The following is a 23,588-nucleotide window of genomic DNA, read 5'->3' on the forward strand; positions in this document are numbered from 1 at the left end:
TCCTCCTGCGTCTCCCCACGTCCCACTACCTCTCCTTCTTTCCTATGTTTACCGTCATTTTCATCCTACATACTCTCTATACCCAACCGCTTTTATCTAATATATTATTATCATTATTTCATAAACGCGTGCGCTATTTAATTAGTTATAAATTAAAATATTTATTATTACAAATTTGTTAACGTTTAATTAAATTTATCAAATATTTAGGATACTACGTAAATTCGTTAGAGAAATTTTAATTTTAAAGAGGATAACTGTTGGCAAGAGTTATTGTAAAAATAAAAAATTAATATTATTAATTGAGTTTCTCCAAAAAAAAAAAAAAAAAAAGATTCAAACTATTTGTATTCGCTTGTCGGATTGCAGTAATCACAATTGCACGCTTGCACGAAACATTTAACTTTGTTATTTTTTTTCGTTCAATCTCTTTCGATCTCCAGGTAAAAACATTTTTTTGTTGTCCTTGACCACTTTATATATGTTCTCGTGATACTACGAGCACTAAAAAAAAATGAATAAATAAAAAAAAACTTTATGTTTATTAATATCGTTAACCTTGCTACTTATTCATAAGCAATGAGTTGGCATTATCAAAAAAAAAAAAAAGTATTAATTTATTTAATTTTAATTATTCGCACTTTAATATAACAACAAATATTTCAAAGTTATTTAAGCTGCACTGGTTATAAATAAAAATATATAAATAAGTCAGCGAGTATTTAATATTTCAAATGGCACTTGGGTGCCATTATTTGCATAATGAGTTTAAAAATAAGTATTTGTAATATATAGATATATATTTATTGATCGTGAGTTTGACAAAAATTATTAAGTTATTTGTATTGAATGAATTTATATTGACAATCATGGAAACAAATTTAATTTGGTTTGCAAACAGATAAAATTGGTATTCACCGTCACCAGTTGATAGAAAAAGAAAATCGAGTTTATCGATTGGAATGGAAATTTTACCAAGTACTGAGTTGAGCTGTATTTTTTATAAGTTAGACAGCGAATGACAAAAAGAATAAAAAGTTTAAGTAAAGTAAAAAAAAATGAAACTAATTGAAATTGAAATCTAATGCAAAACTCTAACAATCGGTAGACTTAATCATGAATACTCGAGATTACTTAATCCAGAATCTGACAAATGCTTGCTATGCAGGTGCCCGCGGCCAAATGCCATTTGAAAACCTGGAATGCGATGTAACCTAACGATTGCTACTACCGGATTTCGTTTCTCAAGAATGTTGTTATTAATCATGTTGTATGAACACAAGAAATTGTAATGCCTTAATTAAACTTACATGTGTAACTATTGTTACAATAAATGCTAAATAATATAACCCAGTAATTAAATATTTGCTATTTCTTGTGTTAGCGTTTATTTCTGTTATTAAATTTTTTATTAATGATCACTGTTTGATCACAAATGTTCTCTCATACTGATTTTAAAATTTTTTAATGAAAAAAAATTATTTCAAGGGACAGAGTTTCGCTTTCTGTAATTTGAAACTGGAATAAAAAAATAACGTATATCCGATTATTGAGCGGAGATAAAATTTTTCGTCACAAAGGGAACGAGAATTATTTGAAATACTTTTAAATGATAGTGTTTCAGCAGAGAGAACATTTGTAGTAATTTAAAAATGGGCATAAATAACCCGAGTAGTGTAACACAGTATCCGAGCAAAATGACATTTGATATGAAACTGAAACCAGAAATAAAGCCCTTGCAAGCCCTATGAAAAATTTTATTACTGTTGTTATGTACGTTAGATTGGAAAAATATTTTTTTGTATTTTATTGTCTCGGCAGTTGGATACACAATGCGCGATATTCGGTACAAATGGAACGCTGGCTATCAATCGGTCGGCATCTCAAGCGAGGTGGAACTGCCGCAGTTTCGCGTACTCGGGCACAGGCAGCGACAACGAAACATACAACTATCTACAGGTTAGAACACAAATACACAGACACTCACATTTATATCTATATATATGTGTTGAAAATAAATAACAAATGTATGTATAGATAGATGTGCATCAAGATTTGTGATGCTTCTATAATCCTGTATATATTTTTTGTTAAATCCTCTTCATATCCAATGAGGAAAAATAAACAAAGACCAGAGAAAAATCAAACGAAAAGTAGTGAAAAAGTAAAAGGTTTTTTTGTTTTATCGTTTTGTTTTTATAAATTGAAAAAATTGGAAATAGAAATGAAAATAAAAAGATAGACCTCTTTGGTCTCTCTGGTCTGCCTTCGCCGATGTGTACACACAAATTGAACAATGTTTTATTTTCTACACCATTGCACCACTAAGATCTTCTTCCTTTCTCTATTCCTTCCTTTTACTCCTTTTTATACTCAACGGTTTTTTCATTTTTTTATATTTTGTTATTCCTTTTTATACATTTATACTTGCAAAGCACACACGATTCCCCGCGGAGCTTCCAGATTCTTCCGGCCGTTAGTTCACGCGTGGTCGAATCTCATCCTCTTGGGATTTTTCTCTCAATCTATTCCTTTTTTCTTTAAAAAAGAAAAAGTAACCAACCGAAAATAAATAAAAAAGGTAAATTACTACAAACGAAGCTCCGTGGTAGCTCTGCAACACACACACGGCTTTAAAAAAACTAAAATAAATAGTAAAACAAAAACAACATGAATGAAAATAAAGTTTAGCCACCGAACTGCGTTTCGGGGAAGGTAGAGGACAATGGACATGGCAAAAAAGAACAAAGGATTTTAATAAATTATTTGGCGTACAATATGGTGGATGTCGTGTGTGAGGTAAGTGGAGGCCCCCTCGGAACGTGCGTGTGTTGACGTGGGTTCCGGTAGGTGTGTATCAACACCAGGGGGTTCTCTATTTTATTTACAGTCGGATACACGATGCGGGATATCCGGTACAAATGGAACGAGGGTCCAAACAGTGTCGGTGTCAGCAGTGAGGTTTCTCTCCCCCAGTTCAAGGTCCTCGGACATCGCCAACGCGCAATGGAAATCAGTCTCACTACCGGTAATGTATGATAATGACAATCTATCTTCCTGACCGACCTCATTATACCTTTTTTTTTCCTACCTCACAGTACTTTTTTACCGAATATTTGTTTTTCATGTTATGTTGATGTTCTTTGAAATGAAATCTAATAATGTTTATACAGATCTAATTTCCTTATTCAACAGTATTGGTATAGATATTGAACAGAGGAAACATGAATTTCCGCTCGAGCCATGATAACTTTTAAAAGATAGACTTAACCTGTATCGAAGACTACTAATTTCCGTTACAAGAAACGATAAGAAATAGATAAAACCAATTTCATCAGTCATATAATGATGACTCTATTACTTTTGCCGAAAAATAGTTACAAAAAACAAGTTGATCAAAGAAATATAAAAAAAATTTTATTTTGGTATTTTGCCTCAGGCCTCGGTCTAAATTGTTTTTGGAAAAATGTTAAAGTAGTAGAACTAGTAATAATAACAAAAAAAAAAAAAAAAGAAAAAAAAAAGTAGTAGTAGTCCTTGAGTAGTTCGCCTACGGGCTACTTCTCTCTAGTCGTATACTTGATGTCTTTTCTTGTTCTTTCTCTTTGCCGGGAAATATCGACAAACGGAAATGGTTGTTCAGCCGTGCGCGGAATGAGAAAGAGCACACTGCTGGAACACGTGACACACAATCGACGTCGATGAAGACGATGAGCAATAGTCATGAAAAATAGACATAATAAAAGAGTGAACAAAAAATTTTGTCCCAACGCCGAGTACTGATAAAGGAGAAAAATAAAAAATAAGGAAAACTAATGTTAAGAAATATTTAAAAAAAAAAAAGAAAAAAAAATTATACACGTTTAAGAAATGAATGAAAAGTGGATACGATTGAAAGTGAAAAGAAATCCTGAGCTAGTGAAGAATAGAAAATGGAATTTCATGAAAAGACAGTTTGATTTCAAGAACTTGATTTATAAGAGCCAGCATATTGCCAGTTTTCCTCTTCTTTCCGTTTCTTTCATCCTTTTTTTTTTTTTTTTTTTTCATCCTCTTAATACTCTTCGCGTCTTTTCATTCGTTACCTTTAATTCAAGTCTAACTAGAACACGCTAGCCTTGAATTTCAATTTAGTCTCAATATTTATACGACGTAGTGCTTAAAAAAAAAAAAAAAATATATAAATTCCGTAGTACAAGGTCTTATAATTAATATAATAGATTTGTAAATCCTCACAAATGACAGTAATAGATATTCCGTCGATAACAGTTTCAACATCCAAGTAATCCTTTCAACATTGTCAAGCTATTCATGAATGAATTTAGTATTGAGAATGCATGTAGTATGATGGTGTGTATAAATATATGTGTATCCCGGTTCTAACGACAGAGAGGACGTGAAAGAAGAGTAGACTATGGAGCGTAGATTACACGAGTGTTGAGCTCGTTCTAAAGCAATGTTCCGTACTACAACTCGTGTATTAACGATATACGCGTATATGTAAATGCGATACGATATGCGACGTGCATCTATTATAATATCCGATTTAATGGATCAAATCGAGGATATAGAGTTAATCAGACTGTAAGAGCTTTCACGCGAATAATTACCCCGGGTTTATTCACCGTGCGCGTTATTTCTTTCTTTTTTTACTCATTATCTTATAATGAATACATTACGCGGTGAATAGTAATGTATTATTACCATTAAATGCGGCGCATTTAATCCTCGTCTATTGTTGAAATATTTATAAAAATAAACGCGTGGCAAAACTGCTAATGCGTATCACTAAAAACCACCAGATCTACTTAATCAACTTAAATCATATTATTTAATTTGTTGTTGTCTGTTAAATATTTGATTTAATCTGCATTAAGAAACGTTTAATTAAGAGGATAAATATTGATATTTAATTATACCAAATAGTAATTGTTCAAATAGCTGAGATTATATTGTCTGATCATACAATACCGTGACTACTTGAGCGACGAGATCTAATCATTCAGATCTAATCCGAGCATACATTCGTATTTGATTAAATTCATAAGGAAATTTAAATACCTTTTATAGTTTTTATTATTTTATTTGGTTTGGTGGATATTGATTTCAGGTCTTTTTGAACTTTACCCACGTGATTAAATATTCACGCCCGATAGATTCGTAATATGTTACGAGTAAATATTTGTTTGATAATAATGTATATAGCTAGTACTTGAGAGACCAAATATTGGTGCCCGACCAATACCTACAATATCCACTCCAACTGTTCGATATCATTGTCTAACTAGGTTGGGCTATTTCTACTTACTGAGTTAAATATATTCCGTCTGAACGTACGTCGACTTTTATACTTAACATATATTTACTACAAAAGGGCACCAATTTATAAAACAAATATTTCATTTCTATAGATAAATAACTTTGAATATTATTTTTTAAAAAAAGGAAAATATGTGAAAATTTTGTTAAAAAAAAAAGTAAAAAATGAATAGATTCTGGAATTCTTTCATTTCCTTAGAAATTCAAGCGTCACTTCTATTACGTTGGCAGTGAATAGCTTCCATATCTCTAGACAGAGATAATCATCTCCAACGAACACTCTCCAGGAGCTTATTATCCCCACTAGACTTCTCTCAACTATTTTTTTTTATTATTATAATTATAATAATTTTTTTTTTATTTTTTTTAATGCTTTCAGACATTTTTTAATCATAATTGTAGAGTCTACTTCTCTCAATGTTGGAAAATCTACAGTAATAAGAGAAGCTATAAAATTTATTACACTAGCGGAGATAAAAAGAATGGAAATGAGGAGAATTATATTAACGAGTCATTGACTTAAAGAACTATAGGTATCAATTAATTAAGACTTATTGGAGTCAAGTGTCCAGCGTCAGTGATCCCAGTAAAGTTGTGTCGTGTATATGTCAGCCAGACAAGCTTGCAAAGGCTCTGAGACCGGATGCTCGGAATATAAAGGGTACCTTGGAGCTTTATACATCCGAAGCTCCTACTTAGTTTGATGAAGGCTTTAATTACGACTCGGATCACACTGACTGACCTACAGATGAGCAAAAGCTTCTTCCTCGAGCTGAATTATCCGGGTCTATTTCTCTCCTAGGCCGGATGGAGATACCGCCCGGGCCTCTTCATCACCGATTCCCGTTTCCGAGACTCATTGCCACTTGGCTGTATCCATAACAACATAGATATATATATATATATATATATATACACACAAATAACTCTACTATTTTTACACAAACTCCAGCTAAGAGCTTTACTAATGTCAGCTTTTAATGACTTTTCAAATACGCTCGTCATATTTCTTTAATGACAAAAAATAATCTTAGAAATTTTTAATTTTTTAACTCTACAATATTAATAATTAATGTAGTCGCTTTTTTAATTAATTTCACTTTAATATTTTTGAAATAAACATTATTTATTCATAGTGACGTCATCACGTAACTAGTTATTGATTTTAAAAAACTGGTGGGATATTTTGGCGTAAATTATTGGGCAGATAAGGGGAGAATCTGAGTAATTAAAGGAGACTAACAAGCCGAATGGTCTTGGTGATTGACGTTGGTGCCACCAGAATGCCGGGTCTTTGAAGGGCTTGAAACCGTAATTCACTTGGTTGGAGATATCCCACTCCATCTGGCTCCGTGGCCAAACTTACCGAGTTCCATTCAGCAAAAACCTCTGGGGAAACATTTCCTTCGAGAAAATAGTTTACTCACTAACGAAAATCCACTCAAAGCTACAAGTTGTAATTAATTAATAAATTTTAAAATAATTATTTTGTCAATAGGAGAGATTTATGCGGATTTCAATTCAAATTTTATAAATAAAATAATTTTAATAGATAAAGGTAAAGTTTATTAAATTGAAACATTTATCAGTATTATATAAGAAAATGGTCTCTAGTATCAGATTGAAACGCGCTAATCTCACTTCACCAACAACTTGCCAAGAACGATTCCCATACTCTTAATCCGTTAGTTAATCCTTGCAGATCTCGCGTGCGCGACCCCCGTCAACCTTCACACACACTCACACACACACACAAACACACATGTGCACTTGCTCGACTTGCATTCGAATGTATTGTATTATATAGGCAGTAGTAAAATTACATTTTGTTAGCAGCCTACAGGCACAAGCTCTCTACATTTCATATGTTTACACGCATAAAATTAAATTTAAAAATATTTATAGAAGTAATTACTTTATGAAATAAGAAATAATAAGTTTATTATAGAGAATAGAATTTAGTTTGATGCACTGGGTGTACAATTCTGTATAATAGATAGAGTAAAGTAATAAAGTAGTGTGCAGGGGTAGACATATCGAAGCTGGGAAGCTGAATAAGGTCCTGACCTCATCCAAGTCTCAATATTTAATGAATGTGGCTCTGAAATAGACTTTAGTGTATTCTCTATTCTCTATTTAATTCCTTCATCTCGTGAATTCGCCTCCCGGTATTCTTGAAAAAGCTCTCTTAACATTACATTGTCATGAGCTTACGTCGGTTAGAAGCTGCTGCTGGTACTACAATAGCTTGTTGTCACCCATGGGCATACTCAAGTACACGACAACATATAGTCCCTTCTTTTATTACAGACAAACTTAATTTAATTTTATATTTCTTTTTTTTTCTACGGTAAAATGAATTTAAATAATTAACGCGGAGCAAAAATTAATTTTAGCTTGTGCTAAAAAATCACAAACTGTTAAATGAAACACTTTGAATATGACAGTGACAAAAGAAAAGAAAAAAAAATACATATAAATGATCGTGATTTAAACTCATTTCTTTTATTTTTTTCGGTTATTTTTTTGTCCTCATGCACTTCTTTGTCTCTCCTTTCTTATCCCTTTGATAAAACTCGCCTCCAATCAGTCACGATCAAACGCAAGGCTTTTCTCAAAAGGATTTCTCTTAAATCACGAGGTTGCATCCGAATGAAACGAGATCAGGCTTACAAACTGTAAATTCTTCAATCTATATATAGAATTGCTGGAGTAGAGTAGAGTTTAAATAAAGAAACGGAAAATATATAAGACACTTTTTCTCTGTCTCTGAAAATACTTTTTATTTTTCTGTATCGACTGATTTAGGGTTTAAAAAAAAAAAAAGAAGAGATTGAGGCACAAAAAATTGTAACCACAATCAATGCGAGTCACAATTTTTCTCAAGATAATTTATTTAAAAAATAATAATAATAAAAGAGCGTCGAGACGATCGAACGGATTCAAATGTTTAACTTCGTTACTTTAAAGCTGGCGGGGATAAAAAGAAAAAATAAAAAAGGAGATTCTATCGAAAAATGGATGTTCGAAAATGGAGAGAAATTTTTTATCGCAAGTAAAAAAAAAAATTGAGGTAAATTATTCATTCGTAAAAGTGGAGGTTGAATTATTGGAAATAAAAAGTGTAAAGATAAAATAAAATGAAGAAAATAAAACCGAGTGATGGTTTAAATCGGACACTTTATTTCCAATCCATCGTATTATTTGTAGACGCGAAATTCATCCTATGGGATGTGTTGGCTTTTACCAGCCAGCGCGTCGCTAAATTGCTGAAGAATGTCCTCGGACACAAAGGTTGTAAATCCTCACGTCATCGAAGACTCGGAAAAATGTTGAGAAAAAACAAGAAAATGATAAAATAAAAAATTTACCGAGGAGAATAGAAAAGAATAATGTGTATAGAGAAGTAACAAAATGAATAAGAGAGTTAAATCTCAATGATAAAAAGTGGATGAGAGGTATAAAGTTTTACGGAAAAGACGACTGGTGACGGTTTAGGTAAAACGAACAAAGAAATGAGGACGCCACCGAACTGTCGCCCTCTCTCGGTAATACTGGATACTCTTTTCAAAGTGGTTATCAAGAAAACACATTAAGCTTGTGGACAAAGAATTTTATTATTTTTTAGTTACTTTACTTACTCGTGTACTAGCTAAGAAGAAAAAAAAATCCGTCAGGGTTTTATTGTATTTTTTAAAAATAAAAAAGTCATTTCAATGATTTTCTGTTCATGAATAATAACAAACTATCGTAATTATAAATGACACTTATATATCCCCTTAATAATATTTAATATATGGGTTTAATAATTCCAAAAATAGAGAATTGAATATGATAAAATTTATAATAGAAAAGAATTAAAAGAATTTGAATTTTCAATAGAGAACAATCCCACGGGATTGGAATTCCAATGGGTATAGTAGAGTACTTGAATACAAGCCAAAAAAAAAAAAAAGTAGTAGAAGAAAAAGAAAAAAAAACGAATGAGATATCACGAGATTGTGAATTATTAAATAAATCCGATTTCATTTTCTGATTCAACGTTATTCCCAAGTGAAATTGCTGAATACAAATATAGCGACGAGACTGTCGTGTTGGAAAAGGTCAAAGTACAGTAGGTCTGATTTAGCGACTTGTATATGGTATATATATATATATCTATGGTAATGATAAATATAGTGTACCTATAGATGTAAATGTGTAAGTATACGACAAGGTTGTGACTTAAAAGTATGATTGTGTAGGTCAAGCGGGCCTGGAACTAACGAGGACGTACCCAGCAATAATACCGAGAAGAAAAGCTCTCCTTGCGCGTTTATCCTTTATCTTTTATCATTTTTATTTCTTTTACTTTATCCCCGCCCTCTAGTACGACTTTATTCTCTTTGACGTTTTTCCAGTCGTCTTTTCCTCAACTTTATATTTGCGTTTATATTACTGAGTGAAGAAGAAAAAGTCAAGCTTGCAATTTCATTCTTTGGAGTAACCAACTGACTAAAGGAGGAACAGAAGATGAAGAGAATAAAACTCGAGAATAAATTTTTAAATTATGATATTTTTTGTCACCGTTTAAATTAAAACATTAGAAAAAAACATATCATAAATAACGATAAAAAATATATATATATAATAAAGTAAACAATAGAATATTTAAATGAACGAAAGTTTTTTTTTTCTATATTATTTATTGAAATATGAAATAAAAAAAAAAATAATAATGCACCAACGGACATACGAATGAACGGACGAGTAACAGGAATAGGTCGATAAAAATTAAAAATAAAAAAAAATGTTTTATATTTAAATTTATTTAAAATAAAAAATTTGTTTATGACAAATATAAATATACTTTTTGTTGAATAAAATAACAAAAAATATCTCTATGACTGGTCAGTGAATTTATTTCACAATAAATAATTTTTTTATAACAAAGGTTTGATGAAAAAGAAAAAGGAAAAGAAAAAAAAAATCTAACTTTGGTTTAATTACAGGAAATTATTCTCGGCTAGCATGTGAGATCCAGTTCGTGCGATCGATGGGCTACTACCTGATCCAGATCTACATACCCTCGGGATTAATCGTGATAATCTCATGGGTGAGCTTTTGGCTAAACCGAAACGCAACCCCCGCTCGGGTCGCCCTCGGAGTAACCACTGTGCTCACCATGACAACCCTCATGTCCTCGACTAACGCGGCCCTCCCCAAAATCTCCTACGTCAAGTCCATCGATGTCTACCTGGGAACTTGTTTCGTCATGGTCTTCGCCTCACTCCTCGGTAAGTAAACATGCCAATCCACTTCCTTTCTCTCCCAAAAATAAATCTCAATCAAACACCAACCGACACTTTTTCTTCACGTATCATTTTATTTTATTTTTATAACTTGTTTAAATATAAATTTAAATTCAAAATAATTCAATTAAAACAATTAATATTTATATTTTATTAATATTAATAATAAATCCACTCACACAGATGAGTTGTGACACGATTTGAAATTCATTCAATTGGCTTTTCTGCTATTTTTTAAAGCACTTTTAAACAAAATAACAATGATATTTCGATAAACAATATTTATTTTACTGTCACCGTCCTTAGTCAGTCTCAATGAGAGTTTGAGTGAAATATATATAAGTATATATATGCCAATAACTATTAACGCTTGTCTTTTAACGATCGATTGATCTTAAACACTGCATACTGTTGCACCTTCATAAATAAATGTGTACATAAGTATAAATATATATAAATACATTTATTTGTATATATATTTGTATAGTTTTGTTTACTTGGCACCAATAGTAATTAACTGTGCATACAAACCACGCGCAATAATATGTGTAGCACTTTCTAATCTATTTATTATTTAATTACAATAATAATTATTATTATTATCAACATTAACATTAATATTATTATTATTATCATTATTACGCATCGACAGTGTGCTGCGATTTTGATTGATCGAACGTACTGACTTGCCAATTAATCACGATTTGCTCTTACTTTTTTAAAATATATATAAACTATGGCCAATACGACAAAGCGAAAAGTTAATTATCAAAATTTATGAATTAATAATATCAAGGGAAATAAATGGAAAAAAGATCTCGAGCGATCGTGGCGTGAGCCGTAGATCAATCGATCGATCTTAAACAGTGTACACTGTTACACGCGATGAGTAATTTAATTATTTAATAAAATAATTATGAATATTACTGCGTAATAAATTAACGACCAATGAGCAGTGTGCAATGATTTTGATAGATCGAGGGTTCCACGTCTTCACGATGGACTCAAATAGACCCGATTATTATACATTAGTTGGGTTATATATTTGGTCCTGTTCACTGATAAACGCTCTCGTCTCGACTGACGGATCCCTCTGAGACACCTTATTCTATCACGTATTCCCTTATGTTCAATTTCATCGTACGTGATTTTACTTTCCAAGATTAAATTTTTTTCTTTCTTCAAAAAAAATAACAATTGGTACATTTTTACTTTTTTTTTTTTTCAACGGTTTTTAAAATCTAAATTATTTCTTACTTTTTTTTACTATTTATAAGGTTTAGCTGTATAAAGCTTTTTAGGGTTAGAGACGAATAGTTTTTTAGTTTTATTATAATTTTAAGGCAGATTTATTTTTCTGCAATGGAAAAAAAAATTGCTACCGTCTGGTTATTATTTTTTTTTTAATTAGTAAAATAAAAAAAAAATCCATTGCAGAAAATAATAGAATAACGTGACTTGAGACTCTCAAGCTCAAATTATTTTTTTAAAAAATCAGCTCGAATTGTAAATTGTAAATTTCAAATATTCCACTGACTAAAAAATCTAGTGATCGAAAAATAAAAAAACGACGATCTCCATCTTTATAAAAAAAAAAAAAATAATAAAACATACCGCTGATATTACCATATTGGATTCGTGTCAATAATATATTTCAGTTAAAACCAAAAAGATGATAACGATAAAAAAAAGCAAATTTTTTTCAATTAAATCCTTGATAAAATTTAAATCTCGGTGAAAATAAATGAAACCGAATAAAAAAATGAAGGCTAAAATCTAATCGGAAAATTGGACCATAAAACATAAAAAAGTGAATATTTTAGTAGTAAAAATAACTGAAAAAAATAGTAAATAGAGTTAAAAAAAATAAAATATACATAGATATACATATTCTCTTGCCTATCGTTGCATGGACAACGAAAAATCCATCCCAATGACCCGGTCACTAGATGATAAAGACCAATGTATATATACATATATACAAAAGTGTGAAATGCCATCATCATCACAAGCTCGATTAATTTAACGGGAGAATGCTCGCTAGAAATAAACCAACTTTCCTTTACTTTGCATACCTCTACCTTTACCGTAATAATAATAATATTAATAATAATAATATTAATAATAACAATAAGAATAATAATAATAATAATAACCAATACATAATCCTCAATCACTTTTCTTTGTTATCCATAACTTTCCGTCTCGGTTGATAAACCTGTTATGAACATAGCTACACATACAACACACAAGTATATTTTATGACGCAAGCTGCAATCGTCACACACCAGTCTCACACTATGTTCCCGACACTCTTAATTAAGCCGCCTACTGTCTCCTCATTAAACATTGCTGGTATCCCCCGATTCCCGTACTATCACTGCTAATTATAATTCCCCACACTCTCGCTACTACACTACTGTCCGTAAGCCTAAAGTCATTGCCGAATAAGGTATTATATTTCACCTTAGGGAAATTATTTTGCTTTATTAGAAATTTATTAACCACTTTTAAGCACGTACTTGGCTAATTAGTTATTATATTACTATTTACTATTTTTTTTTATCTTTTTTTTTTTTAACCAAAAGAGGTACCGGTTGATTATTATTGATGTCTAAAGAGAACCACTACCTCTTGTCAAAGTAGTTTAGCAAAAAGAAAAAAAAAATAAAGTCATGGTAGAAAAATAGACTAGTCCCAAAAAAAATGTATAAAAAAAACTAGGGGAAGAAAGTGAAGAAGAAGAAATTGAAGGAATGAATCGTGGATTGATGTGGGACCGGGCTTAGGACAGCTCTCAATCAACTCGGGTTAGTAGATTGGTCCATCAGTGTACAAGTGTATTTACAGGTACTTCTTACTCTTTACTCAATAATTCAAGTGTACATGCTGCTATGTACTGTATACGTCGTCAAGTGGGCTTTCTTCCTCCTTCTTCTCATCCTGGCGGCAGCTCTGGGTCTCTGGCTCTGATGAGGAAACAAGGGGCTCGTAGAGTAGAGAGAACTAAACTTCTGGATCAAGTTTCCGGTGGTGAAATTACATTGTGAATCGGCGAACCGTTATGAGCCATTGGGGTTATCTAACACTCAACTCAAGTGATACAAGATACGATACGATACGATACGATATACATATATACATATATACACATACATTTGCATACTAATATACAGACATAGGACACACAAAACATTGAAAAGGTAAAGATGATACAAGACACAGCATTGATGGGGTAAAGGTAAGATGGAATTAGTTAGTCGAGAAAATCAAAAAGACAAACGAAATTAGTTATTCTCTTGATGGAGTAAAGCTTTACTACCACTAGTACCGACTACAACTACTACAACAACGAGAGACAAAAGGCAGTTGCCAAAGAGATAAGCTTTAAAGCTTATTCTATTCCTTTCATGTACAAAAGTTAACCTCGTCGATGGATAAAGGAGCAAAGCTCTCTCTCCAACACTTTACTTAAGACTTAAATGTTACTAATGAGTTCGACATTACTTTCAACAATTCACTACTCTGCGGATAACATAATAACAATAATAATTATTATTATCGTAATAATATTAATATTAATAATAATGATAATAAGGAATTTGTCATCGAAAATATCATCTGATAAAATCATTGCACTTGTTTGTTTTTGTCTTTAAATAATGGATGCTTTATTTGGATTTATCGTTGTTTTTTTTTATTTATTTATTATTAATTTTTTTTTTTTTTTTTTTTTTTTTTTTTTTGAGTTCTTTTAAGAAGGAGGAAAAGAGATTTGATGAGAGAGTTAAATACGGTGTAAAATGGCTGTTATTGATTCACAGAGTACGCCACGGTCGGTTACATGGCAAAGAGGATCCAGATGCGCAAGAATAGGTTCCAAAAAATAGCTGAGAGTATGAAAGCTGCGAGGGAAAATCCAGGACCACCAGGTGTACCTGGTGATCATGGTGATCATGCGCCTAAACAAACTGTGAGTAAAACTTGGACGGTTTTTTTTGGGAGATACCCGGTAATTTTTTTTTGTCCTCACCTTTGTGTCGGATTTTTTTCGTTCATTTACCTAAAACCTTTTTGCGGAATCTATTGGAAATCAGTTACTGAAATCAACTTGCCACTTGAATTTAATCATTTATTTTGTAGATAGTAAACTAGGGTAATTATGAATTTAATTAATAAAAATTTAATCGCGTAATTTTATGTAAATTATAAAAAAGTATTTAAAGATTGTACCAAAGTTTATTTCCGAGGGAAATAAAAATACTCGTGGAATTGATAAAAGTTATGTACTTTTTTTTTTTTTTTTTTTTTTGGCCGGTCTGTTAAATGAAAGTTTAAATAAAAATAAAATAAATAAAGCTTAAGAAGACAAGTACTTAGTGTTGGTAAGACCGAGTAATTTACGAGCACAAAACAGAAACAGTAGTACTACAAACGGACAGTCGGCAAGTCGTTCTGACTACACTTCCCCTTGAGAAATTAGTTAATTAAGTTTAAATAATTGAGTCTATCAATTACTACCCTCGTTTACTCACTTGCATGTGCGTTAAAACCACTACACAGTTAACTCGTCTTTTTATTTCAACAGTCTTATTAATTTAAATTAAATTTATCAATTAAAAAATCACTCACTAGATTATTTTGTCTTATTTAAATTAAAAAGTAAACCAAAATAAACTCGTTACTTTTAATTAAATAAATTAAATGGAATTTTTTCAATTATTAATATTACAAGCAAACAAAAACAACTGGACGATACGGATAGAGTAAATAATAAAAAATAAATCCGAGAGTACTCTAAAACTTTTAAGTAGGGACACATGTATATAAATAAATGAAATAAACAAATATACAATGACAAAACACACGAAACGAAATGTCTGCAGCAAACTGCAAAAAGTGCTTTAATTAGAGAACGAATTAATTATTCGAGTGGCAGACTACTTCTGGACTGAGATTAAATTTGTCGATGGAGAACAGAGCCAACGGCGTCGGAAAAAAATTCACCGGTTTTTTTTACAAACATTTTCAATTCATTTTCAAGTACTCGAAATTATTAACAAACCTTTTTACTCGTGAATACTTGAATTAAAAGTTATTTCATCAAACGTCTTTATTTTTTTTTATTCTTAAATTTATTAATATATTAATTAAATTCAATCTAGTTAATTTTTATGGTATATTATTAAAATAATAAATCAAAAGAGTTTTAATAAAACTACTCACCATGCAGACACGATTCTCGCTTCTTTTTGCACTTGGTTTGATTACCGCCTGCTTACACGCACAAAAATATCACTGAAACAAAAAATATATCAAGTGTCAAGTTGATGATAAAAATGATCGATATTTAAATAAATAAAAATGAAAGAAAAGCTGTAGCCACTCCCAGTGTTGCATGTAAAGCCAAAAAAGTAAGGGGATGATCCATAAAACGGACACCCCATGGCGAACTGCCGTGTCTCTTGTAAGTGGTCCCGTGTTGTCCAGGAGGTGCGGTTCAAGGTGCACGACCCAAAGGCACACAGTAAAGGCGGCACACTTGAGAACACTATCAATGGCCGGGCCGATGAAGAAGCACCGCCGGCACCCCAGCATCTGATTCATCCGACCAAAGACATCAGCAAGCTCTACGGTACGCCATGTAGGTTTCTCTCCGTTTTTTATACCTATTTATCACCACGAATTATAAGGGACGTATACTTGAAATAAACTGTCTCATTTAATTTAATTACGACACTTAATAATTTATTTATATTTAATAAAAGCTTAAGTAATATATACACTGTAAAAAATCCGGAGTGAATTCGGAGTGAAATTAAATCCGAATTCACTCCGCATTCACTCCGCCACCCGGAGTTCCGGAGTTTTGAAAAAAATCATTCCGCATGCGGAGTGAATTGAGAGTTTTTTTTTAGCGGAGTGATCTCGGAGTGACGCGGATTTTATTTCACTCCCAATTCACTCCGGTCCGGAGTTTTAATACTTTAATAAATTTATACTAATTTATATTAAACTGCTAAACAATGTGTGTGTGTGTGTGTGTGTGTGTGTGTGTGTGTGTGTGTGTGTGTGTGTGTGTGTGTGTGTGTGTGTGTGTGTGTGTGTGTGTGTGTGTGTGTGTGTGTGTGTGTGTGTGTGTGTGTGTGTGTGTGTGTGTGTGTGTGTGTGCGAGTGTGTGTTTGCGTGCATGTGTGTGTTTGGGTGTGTGCAGGTGTTTGTGTGCGTGTGTACAAATGTGTGCGTGTATGCAAATTTGTGCGTGTGTGAAAATGTGTGCATGTGTGCAAATTTGTGCGTGTGTGTACAAATGTGTGCGTGTGTGTGTTCGATTGTGTGCTTGTGTGAAAATGTGTGCGTGCGTGTGTGTGCGAGTGCGCGTGTGTGCCTAAATATGTATGTGCGTATGTGTGTGCATTTCAGCTGATCAATAATGTAATACGCGAATTTTTACTTCGATTTCATTATGTGGAGTTATATTTTATTAATAATATTTTCAAAACTCCGCTCCGGAGTGAATTTCACTCCGGAGGGATTAAATTAATAAAAAATTATCTACTCCGCGAAAACTCCCCTGCGGATTGAATTTCACTCCGAGGGGAGTGAATAATTAAAAATTCATTCACTCCGCATTCACTCCGGATTTAATCCGCATTCACTCCGCGAATTTTTTACAGTGTAACTTAATATTAAATTTATTTTGTTTACTGGCAAGCAATGAATGTCCTGCACTAAATTTATTATTATTAATTAATATATTGGCTATAGTTGATCACAATCATGTATTAAAAATTATAATAAATAATTAAATGCAATGTAAACAGCTTTATTACAAGAAACGTCTTGCATAGTTCTGAGACGACAGTATTTACACCCGCATAGCAAAGAAACGTGTAATTTTTACAGGTATCACGCCCTCGGATATCGACAAATATTCACGAATTGTATTTCCCGTGTGTTTTGTCTGCTTCAATCTAATGTACTGGATTATTTATCTGCACATCAGTGACGTTGTTGCGGACGATCTGGTGCTGCTGGAGGAAGCTAAATAAACAAAACGGTCATCTAAATCAAATAAATCTCTTCGTCAAGATTACCGAGCTAATAAATCGCCATCACGGGATTTAAATGTTCAACAAATAAAATAAATAATTTTAAAATAAAATTATTGTACTAAAACCGTGCTGTGACTAATTACGACTTTCAGGCACTGTGCGACACTCACTCGTCGCGTCGTCCAATCATAAAAAAAAAACAAAAATTAATTATTATAAAATAAGAATTTTAAACGGTCCTTTAAACAAAAGGAAATGATTTATTAATTTAAAAAATCAATAAAATATTTAAAAAAATACATAAAACCAAAAAAAAAAAAAAACATGACCACTGCCGGCTAAAACCGGCGTATCAAATGGTCTACGCTCAATGACTTTTTTTTCCTCGGGAAAAAACGCAAACACGATCGCCGAAGTGACTTCATAGCCTACTAAATGGAGGATTTTAAAAGAAAAAAAAATAATAATTGATTATTAACCTCGTAGGTTGTTTAAATAATAATAATAAAAAAAAATATGCTCATAAAGGAAGTATTAGACAAAATTAAAATATCTGTGAAATATTTAAGTGCAGGAGTCAAAATTCTGCGATCGTTAAGCGCAATGAAGACTGAAGCATGTCGAGCCGTAATAATAAAGCATGGACGGAAATATATGAAAAATGTGAAGAAAAAAATAAATAATAATAGTAATACTAATACTAATAATAATTATAATAATAATGTATATGTTAAATATGGTGAAAAATAATTGAAAATACGAGGCGAGTGCGAAGACTTTGTTATTACATTGCAACGGTGTGTACAGTGCCGCGAAAGCCTTCAGAGACGAATATAAATATATAAATATAGATGTATTATATTAATATTATGAATATATATATATATATATATATATATATACAAATAATGTTATGTATCGATTAATGTATGTGTCGGTGTGCAGAGTGCTCGCTAAATTGACAATTTTTTAATTTTTTATTTTTTCTAAAATCGGTTCGGACATTTAGATATTAAAGTTGATATAGTATAGAAGTTAAAAAATAAATAAATATTAAAAATTATATATGCTTTTAAATAACTCTCGTTTATAAAAATCAACCATTACCTCTAAAAATTTTCTAACTAAATATAATCATTAGAAATCACCCTGCACATCACACAGATATTGATTAATATATAACACATAATATATATATATATATATATATATATATACGATATACCTTTAAAAGCATTGCCAGTATATCTCTATATAGTAACGTCGTAAAAGCAGTTATTATATATATTAATAAATAAATAATAATAAATTTTTTCGGTATAAATACGTCAATTTAGCCACTGTAGTTTATTATTATTATTATTATTATTAAAATATAAGCATTCGATTATAGGCATAATCGTGGCTCAAAACTTGCTACTAAATTTTTTTTTAACCAATTATAAATAAATAAATTAATTAATTAATTAATAAAATAAATAAACGATTTGATACAAGTGATTAAATATTATTATAATTAATGGACAATGCCAAGTTATTCAGTGGAACTGCTATTTGTAAATGATAAATATTTAAAGTGACAAGTGTTTTTTTTTCTTTTTTTTTTAAGTTTAATATTTTTTACGTTTCCACAATTTCATTTATTTAATGAATTAATATAAAAAAAATATATACATATACAATAAAAATAATAATAATAATTAAAGGTTGATTGAATAAAGTATGACGATAAATATGATTGTTATCACGTAATATATGTAATTAGTTATTAATTAGTGGAAGGGTTGTAATAATTGTTGATTATTACACATGTCTGTGTATGACTCGAGACTGACGAGAATGTTAATTGATTATTATTATTACTTAATTATAAAATACATATTTAATGTTTATTGATTATTAATTATTAATTACCAAAGAAATTTATAATTATTATTATTATTATTATTATCATCAAATCGTTAATTTTATTTAATCAGGTAGAATAGAATTATAAAGATAATTATTGAGGATTATCGATAAATCGGTACGTTTGTAGATATAAATATATATATAGATACATATATTTATAAAAATACCTGGATTGTAAGCGTGTGATAATCGGCCCGGGAAATATTTAATTAGTTATATTTTTTTATTATTTAATAATTGGATTAATTATTTGGCGCGTAAATAAATGTCACGAAGCAACGAAACTCGACGATATTTCCTACGATTTATATTCCTAAATATCTATGTATAATAAAATATATTTAATTAACGCCTTCCACCGGTTATCGATGCTTCGTGTTAAATATTTCCCGAGGCTAGGGATCAAGGCTCCTCGGATTTTTATTCTTTATCTTTTGTTATTAATTCAATAAATTTAATTTAATTACTTCACTGTAAAAAGAGCGGTGTTAAAAATGGACTCATTTTAACTCCGCCCGGTGTTAAAATAAAATTACACCGGTGTTAAAAATACCGGTGTTAAATCGGGGTAACCGGTGTAAAAGCGGAGTAAAATCGGTGTAAAGGCGAGGTAACCGGTGTAAAAACGGAGTAACATCGGTGTAAAAGCGGGATAACCGGTGTAAAAGTAGGGTAAACTGCGTCCGCTTGGATTATTAACTTTAAAGATTATAAAACACAAAAAATGTCAGTTCTTTATGAAAATTAATAAAGAATATCATTTATTATTAACAAGTATAGTGATCGAGTAAGTAAAAATATTCACAAAGTAAAATATTTTAACACTGGTAAAGAATATCTACACCGGCAGCGGTGTTATTTTAACACCGGTCTCGAATATTTACACCGGTGACAGCGTTATTTCCACACCGCTTTCAGGGGTAAATTTAACACCGATAATTTTAACACCTACACCGTTTGGACTTACCCCGGTGATTTTTTATAGTGTTTACTTTAATAAATAAATGACAAAATAGTGATAATTGTAATGTTCATTTTAGTAAACTTTTAATTTTTTTATTATTACTTGATATTTTTTACTTCTTGACGTCAACGTGCAGCTTAATTCATCTCCTACTCACTCTCAGTCTTTATCTTCCTCATTTTTATATTTATTTTCTTTTTTTTTTACTCCCATCAGCGCATTATTTTATTTTCATTTTTTTTTTTTATTTTCATATATATTTTTTTTCCTTTTCTTTATATTATTTTCAGTTAGTGCGAAGCAAAGCGAGGACGCTGGGATGTGGAAACTTGCCATTCAGGATATCGACCAGACACACCCTGGCTTCTTTGTCTATCTCACTCTCTGGTACTCACTCATTTCATGATCTCTATTTTCTCTTTCATATAACTCTCATACTATTCACGAATACACTGTAAAACTACAACAAGAATAAGATAAAAAAAAAATGAAAAAATAAAAAGACTGAGAGTGATTAGAGTCGAAAGAAAATAAATAAAAACGTTGCGAGAGTGATTTTGTTCTCAAGCTTCCTCTTTATCAATAAATTAAATTCACTGTTTTTTAATTTATTCATTTTATAAATTGTCTGCCTCGATTTATAAAAACTAAAGGATCTCAAAAATATATTATTATAATAATAATGAACAATAGAATCAGCACGTGAAATATTTATCAACGAATAATATAAATATATATATATAAATATATCCAATCCTCTCAACTTCCTTAAGCTTTTTTTTAATACTCAAAAATTTAAAACAAACTCACGAATAATAATAATAATAATAAATAAATAATTAAATATATAACTTTTTCTATCTACAGATCAATAGTAATAATAATAATAATAATAATAATAATAATATCGATAAAAAATAGTTATCGTATAAAATCGCGTATAATATATATATATATAAATATATAATTTACTTTATCTGTAAATTATTTTTAATTTATTTGATTTATGGATTTTCTAAATCTGTAATTTAATTAATTAAAATAAAAATATTTATATTGACGACATAGACGTCCGTTAAATAAAATAAACTCGATATAATTGTAAAATAATTTATAAAAATAAATAGTTACCTAAAATAAACGCTCCGTAAAATAAAAATCCAAAAGATAAATAATTTATTAAAATATTTGAAAATTGTCAGACAAATTATTTTAATAAATTATTTATCTTTTTTTCATTTTGTATTTATTTGTATAGTCACAATCACTTCAGTATTGTTATATAATTGTTACAAGAATCGTTAAAAAAATTAACAGACGATGAATTTTACCAATTAAATATTTATTGTTATAATAATAATTACATTTATTTATTTTAATTTAAAGTTTGAAATAAAATTAACCGTCTGTTATTTTTTTAAATATACAATTCAATAGTTATATATACGTTATCTATTTGGAGTCTCTATGATAGTAAAAAAAAATAAAAATAAAAAAAAAATAAATGATGAAAATGATTAAAGATGTAATTTTAGTCGTTTATCGTTGTGATATATTCTACAAATAGAATGCTTATGTTTTAAGTTTATGAAATTAAATAAAAAGAAATAAAAATCGTGTGACGCGATAATTGAAAAATTATAAATTTAATTTGTAAAATTGTTAAATTAGTTTATTGTTTAAAGGTAAATTTAAAAACGAAAGTAATTGATGAAAAATAGTTTATTATTATTATTATTATTATTATTTTGAATAAAAATAAATTGTCGCGTCGTACGAATCCGAGTGAGTCTCTGTCCTCTGGTTAGGATTAAAATTTCTGGGCACTTAATGCGTAGATATTTAAATAAATAATTAAAAGGTTAATAAAATAGGACTACGGAGGAATCCTTAACTATTTAAAATAAAGTCAGCCCAGCTCGATTAAACACTCACTTAATTAACAAAAGTAACTATTACTAAATTTAAAAATATTTAAAATACAGTCACATCTTGTACATACAAGTTTTATACAGAGTATTATTATTATTATCATGCATTAAAAATACTGTGAAATTAATATATAAATATATATATAAATACATAAATAAATATTATACATTATGCAAATATGTAGTGCACATACGTGATTGTTCGCACATATTTAGATAAAAACAACTTTAAATAGGATGGTAATAAATAAATAAATTGATTAATTGATAAAGTTTAAATAAAATTTAATATTAACATATATAAATATAATATATATGTGTATGTATAAATAAAACGATAAATAAAAAAATGTCTAGAGAAAATGTTTAGAAAGTGGACTTTAGTACAGCCGCATAAACTGCAGGAGTGAGTTAATTTTTAAAATTTAAATTTAAATTCCCTGGATTGTGAATGTGTTTATGCAAATGCTAAAATTAATTTTGGGGTAATGTGCAGCAATGTTTATACTCATGGCGATTTAGTTTTTTAATTTGAAAATAATTTTTTTTTATTTATCAGTTTCTATTGAAATTTTTTTTTTTTGCAAAATTATTTTAATTTGACTTTAATCGCCAAAAAAAAAATAAAAAATGAAAAAAAAAAATAATAATAAAAGATCCAAGACAAAGTGTATGATATACCAGTTCAAATGACGTTAACGAAAACTGCCAACTTCATATTATTACACTTTTTAGTCAATCAGATGGACGGAAAAAAAAAAACTAAATAAATAAATAAAATAAAACTAATAAAGGAAGTGAATAAAAATGTGTGGTTGTAACAGACCCAAAATTTTTATTAGGATAAACACATTTGCCGTTTGCACATAGAATATATTCGAATGATTTAATAAAATCATTATATAATTAAATAACTGATCGATTGATTGAGCGAATGAATGAGTGCAATTTCATACTAAACAATTTATCATTAGATTAATAATAAAATTCGTTATCTCATTGTTTTATATATATATATTATATTTTAACTATAAGTATTCTACTGTATATTTAAATTATTTATTATTATTATTTATTAATTACGTCGATAAAATGTCCACGTATATGTTAATTTTAT

General features: G+C 29.9%; 1 protein-coding gene and 1 long non-coding RNA gene across 23 annotated transcripts in view; one reads left to right on the top strand and one right to left on the bottom strand.

The window, feature by feature from the left end:
* The window catches only part of LOC130673034 (gamma-aminobutyric acid receptor subunit beta), an 81,007-nt gene extending 60,217 nt beyond the window's left edge, over positions 1–20,790 (top strand). For 5 of the 20 annotated variants that reach the window (XM_057477894.1, XM_057477892.1, XM_057477910.1 and 2 more), the window contains 5 exons: positions 2,891–3,028; positions 10,311–10,595; positions 14,435–14,583; positions 16,083–16,254; positions 17,493–20,790. In XM_057477894.1, coding sequence (XP_057333877.1) covers positions 2,891–3,028; positions 10,311–10,595; positions 14,435–14,583; positions 16,083–16,254; positions 17,493–17,662 — 914 coding nt within the window. In that variant the 3' untranslated portion in view covers positions 17,663–20,790. Of the gene's footprint in view, positions 1–1,821; positions 1,960–2,890; positions 3,029–10,310; positions 10,596–14,434; positions 14,584–16,082; positions 16,255–17,492 lie in introns of all 20 variants that reach the window. The other 15 variants (XM_057477895.1, XM_057477893.1, XM_057477908.1 and 12 more) reach the window with 13 other exon arrangements.
* The window catches only part of LOC130673039 (uncharacterized), a 154,905-nt gene that overhangs the window by 127,787 nt on the left and 3,530 nt on the right, over positions 1–23,588 (bottom strand). For all 3 annotated transcript variants that reach the window (XR_008990822.1, XR_008990821.1, XR_008990820.1), the window contains exon 3: positions 15,837–15,908. This is a non-coding gene — a long non-coding RNA (uncharacterized LOC130673039). The remainder of the gene's footprint in view (positions 1–15,836; positions 15,909–23,588) is intronic.

Source organism: Microplitis mediator, chromosome 8 (assembly GCF_029852145.1).
Source record: "Microplitis mediator isolate UGA2020A chromosome 8, iyMicMedi2.1, whole genome shotgun sequence".
In the NCBI taxonomy this organism is placed as follows: domain Eukaryota; kingdom Metazoa; phylum Arthropoda; class Insecta; order Hymenoptera; family Braconidae; genus Microplitis; species Microplitis mediator.